Here is a 14,249-nt window from a genome sequence, read left to right on the forward strand (position 1 = left end):
AACCTTAAAAACCGTTTGACGGTTCAACGAAAAATCTCGACCAATGGCTGGGCAGAAGCAATACTCAAGCCACCGTCTACATAATGAGCAAGCAAGGCTGTAAGCACTGGCTTGAGAATGAGAATCGTTTATAAATCGCAATCGAAGCCAAGTATCGTACTTGAGGCTCGACTCATGCTTGAGCAACGTTTGTAAATACGGGCCTAGGACGGGTAGATGTAACCCTTATAATCGTAAAAGGGAAGGGGGATCAAGTGGTAGATAGTTTTAAAGGGCGTTCCATTCTCCTTACATTGGTCACTATTTTGTTGCTTTTTGTGCAGAGGTTTTAGAATAATCGCGTTTTACAGTTGTAGAAACAATTAAACTTGCGTGCATTCAGATATTGATTTTGTTGGTTAGCGTTTACACAAAAACAATTTTATTGGGTCTCCTTGTAATACAGATTATTAGAATATTACGTTACACTTTACAATCGTTGAAAAAATGGAAGAAAGTCTGACTGAAGATTGATTATTTTACTTCGAGAAAAATCACTTTTTAATCACGGAAGAGAAATTTCTACAACAAAACTCATGGAATCTACTTACGTACTATATTTTAAATTGTTCAAAGTGTTGTCTACTTACCTGTTAACAATGTAACTTATAGTAAAGTCTATTTTCGAACCCTCCCTAACATTGATAAGATATTCCCGGATAGATCGTTTGGTAGAAGGGGACCAATTGAATGCCCTCCAAGATCATCCAATTGAACACCCTTAACTTCTTTCTTTGGGGACACCTTAAATCCCTGGTTTATATAAAATAGCCCGCTGATATTGATGGTCTTAAAAGGCGATTTGCTGCAGAATGACGGTCAGTTCCCGGTAAAGTGTTCAGAAAAGTTAGGAAAGAATTTGGAAACAGACTTTATCATTGTTTACAAAAAACTAGCCCACATTGTTAACAATTTAGTCAGATAGTGCGCAAGTAGATGGCATAGGTTTTATTGCATAAATTTCTCTTCCGCATATGAAAAGTTATTTTTGTGGATGTAAAATAATCAAGAAATAAGATCAAAATCAAAAATAACTTTTCAACGATTTTAACAGTGTAACCTACTTGTCTAATCATATGTATTACAAGGATACCCAATACAATTGTTTTTCTGTAAACACTAACCTTAAAACTAAAATCTGAATTCACGCAAGTTTAATTGTTTCTACAACTTTGGAACGCGATTATTCGAAAGCCTCAGAACCAAAAGCATCAAAGTAGTAACCCGTGTAAAGATAATTGAACGCCCTTTCAAACAATGTGCCACATGACCCCTTCCTCTTTAAAATTCCAAGGGTGACATCCCTTCTATCGAGTTGAAACAAGAATACTAAAAATGTTCATTTAAGGGGCCCTCCTTACAAATGAAATTGACCAGTGTTTCCAATTTTTCATATTTTCAACAATAAGAAACGGGGTGGGAATTTTTCAACGAAATTAAGTGTGAGAAATTTTCAAAATGACACCCGGCATGTCTTATGAATCCAACAGAACTTCATTTTCTTTCCTAATCGAAATTTTCAATGCTTTAGTTTGTTTGGCCTTTTCATCACTTTTGTTAGAACAAGTACAGCATGCATGTCCTATTTGGTGATGTGCACAATAAACCTTTTTAAATATGAGGTGTTTAGTATTTCCCTATGTGTTATTTAGTTCAATTACAATAACAGCTATCGAACATCAAGTTGATATTTCTGGTATATAAGAAAATTTATACTCTGCACTTGATTAGGTGCTAAAGTGTAATTTTAAACGGCATTGTCCTGCATAATTTCTGTAATACAAATTGTAGGTCATTGTAATTTTATAAGAATAGTATCAGCAAAACAATAGGTATGCTTTTATATTAAGAGCCGTTTATTTAATATTATTAAATTAAGAATTACATAGAAACCGTGAATACGCAATGATTAAAAAAGGAGTGCAGGTACGGATACACAAAACGGAAAGCGGTTGTTCGATATTGTAACGGTTAAAAATGGAATTTAGCTAGTGGTCCACCTGTCTGCTAACCCGTTGTTCTCAAACGTAGGTAGTTGTAAGTTATAATTGTAATTGTCAACCGATCTTCATTGCTTAATTGGATTTAGTAATCACGTTTGTCAGGTTTGCTTAGCAATATTTCAAGTATCATTTGTATTTTAATGTTTAAATACCTTTAAATTAATAAAGTACCTCGTTGCCAGATATCAGCAGTTTTTGTCTGGCAACGTGGTGGTTGCCCCACCTTTGCTGACCACAGTTTTTAAAGGGAACGGACGAAAACTTAATCCAGAAAGGTGACCCAGCGAAGGGGAGTCAAGTTCAAACCAAAGTCGATCGCCCGTCCTAGCTCAACCGTCGCCAATAGGCCAACCACCGAGTCCGTCATCTTCCTGAAACCTGTTGTAGATCTTGCTCGCCTGCTTGGAATCCGCTCGTAGGACCATCAGCTGCCTCTTGGTTCTCAAGTTTGAATCACGCTACTTGTGGAACTACCCGTTTGTTTGGTTCGTTCACGATAAGGATGAATGAAAAACTTTGTTTGATCTACTTGAAAATTACCACTCAGTTTTCAATTAATTTTGTATCATTCCGACTGACATCCACTTGACACCCTGCTGGTACATACATGCCATGCATTGTTATCTATTGTTACCATGTACTATTCTCCCACCCGAGAAACTAAATAATACAAAATGAGTTTCTCACCAGCTATCCAAGAATATGAAACAGAAAAACAACAAGTAAGTATAACGAAAAAATCTAACTCTACTCTACAACTAATCTACTTTTCCATACTACTTTTCCATAAAACGACGAGGCAAAATTACTGTTCGCCCACTCCGAGTAACCTTCGTAACGGGTACTCTGCTTTTAGTGTAAACATTCCCAATTGCTACGTTTACTGATTTCCTAGATTCAGTTTGTGTGTCAGCGTTAATATGTGTTAGCAAGTTTACATGTTCTTATTTATCCTTTTCAAGATGGTTTCCGCTACTTACCATAATAAAATTCTTTCATCTGTCTATTATTATGTAAATACAGATAGATTCAAAATTGGCGTTATTCCGTTTAAGAGGTAATAAAGGCTTGCTTGGAGATACTTTTAGGGGTAATGAGAGTTTCCTATGGTCATGTTCAGGTCTTCACATTGCATCGATATATACGATAACTATGTAAAATTAAAATATTTAAGGCATGTTTCTGTTGTATCCGTTATACTTTCACAGTTCTTAGTATCAAGAGGTATAATTAACAACTTGAAAATGAGAAGTAGATAGATCACTGGGATTTAACTGGCTTTGGCGTTACCTACTTTTGGTTGATGCAGAGGGGCAACAACATGCGAGATCGTACCGAAAGACCTTAAAGAAGAAGCTTTTTATTATACGATTTGCGGACGCCAATTTCTCAAAAACCGGTCTAGATGAGAATAGAGTATGCTACGTTAAATAATGCAGCGGTCCCACAGCAACCACTGTCATCAACTATCACCCACTACCACCGACCTAAATCAGTGAATCGGGAAATCATGGTCTCACAGCAATCATCCACCAGCGGCATCAACTGTATTGCTTTCTAACCTACTTATACTATATATATAACTTAACTATATATATAACTGTCATATATATATATATAAAACGGCCATGTCATCTTTTTCGGACTCGGATGTAGGAGAAATGCTATATTATTTGAAAAATCGATCGAAAGATTAACAGTTACATTGAGGTAGGTACTATAATAAAAAATCTCAACACATGGAAGCTCAAGGTTTTGTTTTTTCAGATATATTGCTACTGGGGAATAATTTCATTCAGCGTCATTTTGTTTCCGCATAAGTCATAATAGAATTAGCGTCATAGCAAACGAAATGCTGTTATTAATTTACAATGGCTTAGAAAACGAATATCTAAAGTTTCCGAACAAACAGCAATTTGAAAGGATTGCGGAAGAATTTAAAATTCAAAACAACTTTTCCAATTGTGTAGGAGCTATAGATGGGAAACACATAAGGATACGCAAGCCCAAAATTGTGGGTCCTTATTTTACAACTACAAAATGTTCTATTCCATTGTATTGATGGCTGTTGTGGATGTGAACTATAAGTTCACGATGACCGATGTCGGCAGTTTTGGCAAGAATAGTGATGGTGGCATACTGGAACATTCCAATTTTGGCAAGTTACTGTATGGAAATACAATGGATTTACCGGAGGATAAAGAATTGAATGAATGCGAAAACCATGCTATGCCTTTTGTTTTTGTTGGCGACGAAGCATTCCGTTTATCGAAACATCTAATAAAGTCATATCCAAGAAGGAATTTAAATCTTCGCAAAAAAAGATTAAATTATCGATTAGTCACATGCCAGACAATTAGTTGAATGCGCTTTTGGCATACTGATTTCAAAATTCCGAATTTTTGAAGCCAGTTCAATTGCAAAATTGAGCCGACAAAAGTAGACAGAACAATTAAAGCGGCTTGTGTTCTACACAACTTTATAAGAATTGAAGAAAATAGAATTCTTCAAACTCAATTGGCTGAAAATGTAAGGCCTGATGCTTTTCTTCCGATGCAAGCAAAGCGATTAAATACCAACCAATCTTCCAGGGAAGCACGAGAAATACGCGATCGCTTTTGCCATTATTTTAATGGGGTAGGCGCTGTAGATTGGCAGGACGCCGGAATATATATGTAATAAAGACGGAAATAAAATACTAAATTAACACACCGATTGACTGGCAAAACATTTTTATTCATCGTCATCTAAGAGGGTGTTCAGCGTATCCAACACTGACCTTTCAAATTGACGCACTTTAGCTTTAGCAAAATTATTCATATCCTCCAATAAACTTAGGAGACAAAGTTCGTTAGAGGACTTTGTACTCTCTGCATCGTTCTTCGTAAGTCTGGCCTTTTTGGCCTGCAAATAGGACATAAAAGTCTCAATCATTTCAAGACCTTTAACTTTTTTTCTTTTTTGGAACGTGTCCGAAGGCTGTGGCGTTTCTTGGTATGAATAATGCTCTGGAGGCGGATCCTGCATACGTAGCTCTTGTCCCGACGAGAAAATTAAAGCCGTTGGACCCTGATCATCTGAAATAAGAATTACACATTTGTTAAAATATCGTCCAGATGTGCTTGTTACATTTCTTTAATCCTTCTTTATTTACATATGTATAGTTTCAGTGTTTTAGCTAACTCACCCATTTCGTATGCAGGATTTTGAGTGTCCTCCAAAACATCATAACTTTCGCACTGTCATTAAATGTATATAAAAATGTAAGACCTTACCAGTTATGAAAGGAAATTGCTGCTTCATTTTCTTCCACGTGGTTTCCAGAGCGTGAGTATATATGCGGAATTCCGGACGACGCTGATCATAAATCTCCGCATTTTCCCGCACCAGCGTGATCAGAAGGTCTATATCCGCAGTATTCCAATTTCCACTCATTTTTTCGATTTGCCACAAATGCCGTTGAAAAGTATAACCTAATTTCTCGACCAGTAGAATAAAATTGACATATTTCCTGGCCAAAACCCGCGCAAAATATCGCCTAACGCGCATGTGCGCATTCACAGCCTACCACCAATCTACCAAAATTTCGAACACGTCGGAAATTTAGAACCGGTGGTTAGCAGTGGATGACAGTGGCTGGCTAGTGAAGCGTTCTGTGAGACCGTTCAATGGGAATTGCATATGTTGGACATCTGCTTGATAGCCACCGGTGGTTCTGTGGGACCGCCGCCTAATGCTATCAGCGCGTAAAAGGCCTAATCTCACAAATGGATTTAGGGAATTTGTCAAGAAGAAAATTGGTGATAAAATCACAGCCGTTTAACTTTTATTTACACAAGCAAACCCAAACTACTTAAAAAATGAACTTATACAGGGTGATTCAAAATTGGCGACACTCCTCTGGAGGTGTTGTCTGGCGGTGTTTTAGGAGTACTTACATAATTGTATTTAAAAACTATGAAATCTGCGAAAAACTATATTAAAAAACGGCAACAATGTTTTTCAAAGTAATCTACCGAATTAAGATTACGTAAGTACCTGTTGATTAGTAATTATTTAAAACTCCGGTAACCATGGAATTATACAGAAAGTGACAACAAGACAGACAATGCTAAACCGTAAATTCAACAAAAATAATTATAACCTCGAATTATTAATTTACTTACAAATTACAAAAACCTACATTTCACCTTGTCACTTCAAACAAGTGCCTGTGTAATCACCTTATTATGCACTCTTCTCGAGCAGCTCCTCGTATTCGGTTAGTTAACTCCTGCTCAATTTATAACGGTGTTCAGTTATCCATTGGTTTAATGTGTATCTTACATACGTGGTAGGAATGTAGCCGGTATTTATTTGGCGCCTGGGAAAGTGCCAGTTGTTGTGCAATGTTCTGAGTGCTCCTCAAAGGCTCTTCTGCAATTATGTCCAGTACTTGTTCTTCTGTGTCTGGAACCCGAATATTTATTGTCCACTATCTTCCTGGAACCACTCTCCTCGCTCTTCGTTGGCGTTCTTTCAGCTTCTACTTTTTTACTTTAGCGTTTCTCCTAAACTAATCGCATCTCCGGAAATTCGTGAAAGAAAATTCAAAGTAAGTCACAGTTTGACAAATTATTGTTATCATTGATGACATTGATCTGTTGATGACAAAAACATCATTACCCCTTTGACTTTTTGTTAAAAAATTGTGGAAGAGAACTTTTTTAATATAAACAATTTTCGTAATTTAAAGCAAAGATCGTGATTTTTTTAAAATTTTTATGTATTCCAATACGCTTCTAATTAAACATAGAACACTCAAAATAACACTTAATCATAAAATTTAAATTCCATTTTCAACTGTTAATATCTTGAATCTGAAATTATCGAAAAAATGTGATTTTTTATTTTTGTCGTATCTTCTATGTGAGCCGCTATTACCACTTAGAAGGAATGACGCCAATTTTGGATCACACTGTATAACAAATATAGCAACAACAAAAAAATTGTGGTAATGTTTACATTGTTTGAAGTGTTGTGTGCTAGGCCGATTTGCATCTTAATATTATGATTAAAAAGTATTAGGCCACTTCAAACCGCTGTTTTAGGGCAACGGTTGTCAATGAAACTAATTATAAATTTCTTAAATCTTTGTCCCAAAGATTGGAAACTTGAATATATTTAAAGACTTTTTTACTTTTCTATCAGACCAATATTCTCACCGCACTGTGAAACACTTACTGTCTCACAGGCTGCGAAATAGAACGTTTCGGCACTTCATTTCGTGACAAAATCGTTTAAGGCAAAATTAAACATGACCATCAACTAACCTTATCTCGTAAACGGTGCGAACAGGGGGTTAAGCTTTATTTGGATTATATGCACATTCACTTTGTGGATAAGTTGACTCGGCAAATGACTTATTGAGGGTTTATACACGAGAATAAGGAATAACGCATAGCGATTAAGGCGTACCTTAAAAGTTCGTTGTGCATCAGTCCATAGAGGTGTTTATAAACCGAATAGTGCCTAACGCTTAAGGAATAAGGCTTAAAAAATTTGTCAACTTTTAACTTTTATCTTATGTGTTAGACGTTATTCTAATGAGCAGTTTGTAACATAAATTATATTTCGATATCCCACGTGACCGCCAAACATCGTATTTACATTTTGTTGTGAGGTTAGAAAACGAAATTATTAATCTAAAAAGAACTACCACTTCTTCAGTGGACAAATCCATTTTAATGTACAATATTTATGTGAAATTAAGCTTTCATTGATATGTTATCGCGATAATGTTGACAAAAACAGACACAATGCTATTGTTTCTTAAGCCTAGGCTTCCATTTGATTGGCTGTACATAAAATAATATTGTTTCTTATTCTGTTTTATAAACACAGCATTAGGCGTTATTCCTTAAGCGTTATTCTTATGCTTCAAGCCTTATCCTTATTCTCGTGTATTAACCCACCATAACGCTGGCTTAAGCCGTTTTCGCGCTGGTAGCTCTAAATATGGCTAGAATTTTGTAGAGAACTGAATAAAATTACAAAAAAAGCAGCTTCTGTGTAAAAAAATTGCATGTATATCATAACTTTTTTGAGGCCACCTTGTATAAATAAAAACCCGTTTACAAAATGGGCAATTAAAAAAAACTACTGATGGATTTGATCGATTTTAAGAAAATAAGCAAGCGTTTTTAAATAGATATATGCAAATTATTTGGCACTCACTCTATGATATAATATATTATTATTATTCAACCAACCTTAGGAGCTGAAACATTTCATCTTTAGTGATAAATCCATCGCCGTTCAGATCGTAGACGGCGAAGCAGTAGTCGATCTGTTTCGGAAGATTGCCTTTCAGGAACAAGGACATCCCTAGGATCCAGTGGTCTAGAGTGATCAAGCCGCTATTCAGCCGATCCCAGACGCAGAAAATCCGGTCCATCAGCATGTTTTCAGTCACGATGTCGAAGGTGTTGTGCAGCACTTCGCGGAAAACCGTTCTGTTGATTCCCTGGAAATGAATAATTGCCACTAATTGATGGTTTGTACTTTATCTGCCCATTACCTCCGAAGCAGCCGATGGGTTGGTGCTCATTGACGTGGAAACTTTGTCATTGATAGTCCTGCACGAAGATTTATTGAATGTGACCAGCTTCTTGAAGATTTTGTAAAGGGCTTCAATTTCAGTACTACAAATTTTCAGTGTTCTTTGTGAAACAAATCAGTTGTTTGTTATTACCGACTAAACAACGTGTTACTCCTCAGCCTATCCATTATCTTAGGAGTGCATTTGTAGATATCTTTCTCACCCATTCTTCTAGTGTTGGTCAGTGCGAGCGTAGTTTGTGTTGATTGATGAGATGTGCGGACACGATGAATAAATCGTCCAATGCCCCTCAGCGCTAGGGCGCCCTGGCGTACGCTCAGGCGCGCAGTCGTATTGGGCAGCAATAGAGCAGCCATCCTGAAATTGCGAATAAATTGCAAGTGAATCTTCCGTGAAATCGTTTTGTCTTAAAACGAATCTTGCACGCTATTTGATTTTCCCCATTATTAACGACTTTTGCAGTGCAGAGTGGTTTTTTGAAGTCAGTCATGCAACTTGTTTTACTATCTGAATATCCAAATATGGTATCGATTGTCGTTTTAATTAAATGTAGGCTCAGTGGGTCGGTTTTAGATTAAAATGGTTTTGTCTACACGAAAGTAAAAGTAATATATTTACCTGATCTGATTCAAATTTCAAACAATGTTTCGTTCTAGGACTATAATAGGAAAGCTTTGGGATTATTGACTAAATAAGTGTGGCAAGTTGCTTAGTAACCTTTAATTTTACGCATTTCTTGGTTTAAACGAAGGGGCATGATCCCGTTTAATGTGTTGACTTCGTCAGTACACTGACGTGTAATTACGTAATTACTACTCCAATATTCGTACATTCGACATTTTGTTTTGCAAGAGCCGTAAATAAAACGCGATTTTTAGTCCGACAACCGACCTACATTTTTACACTGAGAAAACGCAAGTATTGACTTTACGAGCGATAGTTTATATATCGTGCAACTTACTTATTCTTAGTCGATATTTCAGCCGTTCACCGCTTCCGAGATATTAACGATTAAACAGCAAAATGGAGAATTGTTAGTAAATACTACAATCCAAAGGAAACTACAATAGGGTCACTACTTATTACAGTTTCTTATTAACATTTTCGCTATGGTAAAATGTTAAGGGCAGGTTCCACCACACTTTATTGATCTCAAGGCCTAGTAAAGTTTCGATCACTGGTGAACCCACTTCAAGAAAAATCACGTTGTGCCTGATGACCGATGATTTTGATGATGATGACTCTTTGTTGATTAGATCTAATCTAGGCATTTGCTGCATATTTCAAAATTGAAGACTGTAATAGAAAAACAGTATCCAACAAAAATTTGGCGAAAATTACAAAGTACAAATCATGTGACAGCAGATAGTGATAAATGTGATATTTTGAAGAGTAAAATAAGACTTCTTCTGAATTCAACAGACAATATAGTAAATCTTGAAATACCAAGATACTTTGCTAGGAAAAATTTTAACAAGGAATATAGGCAAAGAGCAACATCGAATTCAACATCAGCGAATGATGGCACCGAGCGTTCCATTGCGGCGCGAACGAGGTACGGTCGTCAAACTCAACCCCATCTACAAGAATCTGAACTGCATAGTGCAAGTGCAATTGTAATATTTTGGCATCGGGTCAATTCAATTATTTATTCAATGAAATACAGAACGATGTAATCCAAGTAGATACAGAATATCCTGATCTCAGAACTCTTAACGGGAATTTCTTCGGAACTCCGGAACTTTGGAACTCCGGGCCAGCTTGGCCCTGGCATATATACCAATAGAATGGAGAATGGCGAAAGTAGTATTCATTCCAAAACCAGGGCGGGCGACGTATGCCCAGGCCAAATCCTTTCGCTCGATCAGCCTAACATCCTTCTTACTCAAAACACTAGACAAGCGGATTGACAGACACATCAGGCAAGAGGTTCTTACTAGAAGTCCTCTACACCACAACCAATATGCCTACCAAATGGAAAAATCCTGCGAATCTGCTATCCACAAGTTGGTGCAGAGGGCACAAACCTCATTAGAGCGTAAAGAAATTGCTCTGGCGGCTTTTCTGGACATAGAGGGAGCCTTTGACAATATCTCATTTCAGTCAAATCGTGGAGTGGAGCCTATAATATGTGAATGGATCCAAAACGTGCTGAGTTGCAGAACGGTTATTGTCGCACTCAATAAAGTCAGCATGGAAGCACGGGTAGCCGGCGGGTGTCCGTAGGGAAGAGTTTTGTCGCCTTTGCTGTGGAGCCTGATTACAGGGAAAGTTTGGAGACACTGTATCATCATTGATGCAGCAGGCGCTAAACATCACCGAACAATGGTGTAACATGGAATGGCTGAAAATTAGCCCATCCAAGACATCTATAATCGCTTTCACAAGGAAGAGAGATCTTAGAGTCCTAAGACAAATGTCCATATATGGGAACAAAAATGCCAAAACGAATTCTGTAGCATAAATGGGGCCTGAGAGACTGCCAAAAAAGCAACGTCGTGCTTGAATCAATTTTGCAACTAAAAAAAAACACGCAAATCTAAAACTTCCTGAAGCCAAAACTTTTTTGAGAAAACTGCCAACATTTTCTTATTAATGGTTCACTTTATAAAAGGCCATTTAGTGCTCTCTGTAATGATGTAAAGATGAGCCCTCTGGCTCATTTTGCTTTAGAGAAATGTACAAAAACGGGACGGAAAACATGAAAGTTTTTCATACTCTTTGTACCTAGGTGTGTGATATTAAAATTTCGCTTTCTGGGTCAAAACCACTCGAATTTCCGCACTTATGTGGTTATGACTAAATAGAATTTTGAATTATCTATCCAAGGATTCCAAAACGAATTCCGTGGCACAAATGGATCCTGAGAAACTGCCAAAAAAAAACAACGTCGTGTTTGAGTCAATCTTGGAACTAAAAAAAAACACGGAAATCTAAAACTTCCTGAAACCAAGACTTTTTTCAGAAAACTGCCAACATTTCCTTATTGATGGTTCATTTTCTAAAAAGGCCATTTAGTGCTCTCAGTAATGATGTAAAGCTGAGCCCTCTGGCTCATTTTGATTCCGAGAAATGAGTAAAAACGGGACGAAAAACAGGAAAATTTTTCATAATCTTCGCACCTAAGTGTATAACATTGAAATTTCGCTTTCTGGGTCAAAACCACTCGCATTTCCTCACTCCTGTGGTGATGACTAAATCGAGTTTTCAATTCTCTATCCAAGTATTCCAAATCGAATTCCGTGGCACAAATGGGGTTTGAGAAACTGCCAAAAAAACAACGTCGTGTTTGAGTCAATTGTGCAGCTCAAAAAAAAAACAAGCAAATCTAAAACTTCCTGAAACCAAGACGTTTTTGAGAAAACTGCCAACATTTCCTTATTGATGGTTCACTTTCTAAAAAGGCCATTTAGTGCTCTCTGTAATGAGGTAAAGATGAGCCCTCTGGCTCATTTTGCTTTCGAGAAATGTGCAAAAACGGGACGGAAAACATTAAAGTTTTTCATAATCTTTGTACCTAAGTGTCTGATATTCAATTTCCGCTTTCGAATGACTAATTCGAATTTTCAATTCGCTATCCAACGATGCCAAAACAAATTCTGTGGCACAAATGGGGCCTGAGAAACTGACGAAAAAGCAACGTCGTGTTTGAGACAATTTTGCAACTAAACAAAAACACGCAAATCTAAAACATCTTGAAACCAAGACTTTTTTGAGAAAACTGCCAAATTTTCTTATTAATGGTTCACTTTCTAAAAAGGTCATTTAGTTCTCTTTGTAAGGATGTAAAGATGAGCCGTCGGGCTCATTTTTCTTTCGAGAAATGAGTAAAAACGGGAAGGAAAATATGAAAATTTTTCATAATCTTTGCACCTAAGTGTCTGATATTCAAATTTCGCTTTCTGGGTCAAAACCACTAGAATTTCGTCACTCATGTGGTCATGACTAAATCGCATTTCCAATTCTCTATCCAACGATGACCAAACGAATTCCGTGGCACAAATGGGGTCTGAGATACTGCCAAAAAAGCAAACGTCGTGTTTGAGTCAATTATGCATCTAAAAAAAAAACACGCTAATATAAAACTTCTGGAAACCAACACTTTTTAGAGAAAACTGCAACCAAATCCTTATTGATAGTTCACTTTCTAAAAAGGCCATTTAGATCTCTCTGTAATGATGTAAATATGAGGCCTCTGGCTCATTTTGTTTTCGAGAAATGTGCAAAAACGAGACGGAAAACATGAAAGTTTTTCATAATCTTTGCACCTAAGTGTCTGATATTCAATTTTCGCTTTCTGTGACCAAACCACTCGAATTTCCTCACTAATGTAGTAATGACTAATTCGAATTTTCAATTCCACCTGAAAACTAAATTTGCCCAAAAATTTCAACAAAAACGACGGTTTTGAGCTGAAGAGATACTTAGCACGTTCAGTTAGCGAAAAAAACACGTTTGTGATGTTTAGACCAACTTTGTATGACCAAGTTAAATTTCCGAAGGGAAACCAGCTGTAAACCAAATTTGCAGAAAACTTCCTAAATTTCACAAAAACGACGATTTTGAGCTGAAAGGCTACTTAGCGCGTTCAGTTAGCGAGAAAAACACGTTTGTGATGTGAAGACCAACTTTGTATGACAAAGTTAAATTTCCGAAGAGAAACCATCTGAAAAATAAATTTACACAACACTTCCTAAATTCCAACAAAAACGACGATTTTGAGCTGAAAAAATACTTAGCGCGTTTAGTTAGCGAGAAAAATACGTTTGTGATGTTTAGACCAACTTTGTATGACAAAGTTAAATTTCTGAAGAGAAACCAGCTGAAAAATAAATTTGCACAAAATTTCCTAAATTGCAACAAAAACGACGATTTGGAGCTGGGAAGATACTTAGCACGTTTACTTAGCGAGAAAAACACGATTGTGGTGTTGGCCAACTTCGTAGTTAGCGAGAAAAACACGTTTGTGATGTTTAGACCAAGTTTGAATGACGAAGTTAAATTTCCGAAGGAAAACCAGCTGAGAAACAAATTTGCAGAAAACTTCCTAAGTCCAACAAAAACGACTATTCGGAGCTGAGACGATACTTAGCACGTTTAATTAGCAAGGAAAACACGATTGTGACGCTTGACCAATTTTGTAGTTAGCGAGAAAAATACGTTTCTGATGTTTAGACCAAGTTTGAATGACAAAGTTAAATTTCCGAAGGAAAACCAGCTGAAAAACAAATTTGCAGAAAACTTCCTAAAATCCAACAAAAACGACGATTTGGTGCTGGGAAGATACTTAGCACGTTTACTTAGCGAGAAAAACACGATTGTGGTGTTTGGCCAACTTTGTAGTTAGCGAGAAAAACACGTGTGTGATGTTTAGACCAACTTTGTATGACAAAGTTAAATTTCTGAAGAAACCAGCTGAAAAATAAATTTGCACAAAATTTCCTAAATTCCAACAAAAACGACGATTTGGAGCTGGGAAGATACGTAGCACGTTTACTTAGCGAGAAAAACACGATTGTGGTGTTTGGCCAACTTTGTAGTTAGCGAGAAAAACACGTTTGTGAGGTTTAGACCAACTTTGTATGACAAAGTTAAATTTCTGAAGA

General features: G+C 36.8%; 1 protein-coding gene across 2 annotated transcripts in view; it reads right to left on the reverse strand.

Annotated features, from left to right (window-relative positions):
* Window positions 1–9,593, reverse strand: part of LOC109546323 (calaxin) — a 14,016-nt gene extending 4,423 nt beyond the window's left edge. The window contains exons 1-5 of one of the 2 annotated variants that reach the window (XM_048665991.1): window positions 9,262–9,593; window positions 8,776–9,000; window positions 8,602–8,725; window positions 8,294–8,547; window positions 4,758–5,119 (exon numbers count right to left, since the gene is read on the reverse strand). In XM_048665991.1, coding sequence (XP_048521948.1) covers window positions 5,116–5,119; window positions 8,294–8,547; window positions 8,602–8,725; window positions 8,776–8,999 — 606 coding nt within the window. In that variant the 5' untranslated portion in view covers window position 9,000; window positions 9,262–9,593 and the 3' untranslated portion in view covers window positions 4,758–5,115. Of the gene's footprint in view, window positions 1–4,757; window positions 5,120–8,293; window positions 8,548–8,601; window positions 8,726–8,775; window positions 9,001–9,261 lie in introns of those variants that run through there. The other variant, XM_019917241.2, reaches the window with a different exon arrangement.
* Window positions 9,594–14,249: the final 4,656 nt, after the last annotated feature.

The sequence above is a fragment of the Dendroctonus ponderosae genome, unplaced genomic scaffold (genome assembly GCF_020466585.1).
Source record: "Dendroctonus ponderosae isolate FM_Combo_2020 unplaced genomic scaffold, Dpon_F_20191213v2 Dpon_F_20191213_4, whole genome shotgun sequence".
In the NCBI taxonomy this organism is placed as follows: domain Eukaryota; kingdom Metazoa; phylum Arthropoda; class Insecta; order Coleoptera; family Curculionidae; genus Dendroctonus; species Dendroctonus ponderosae.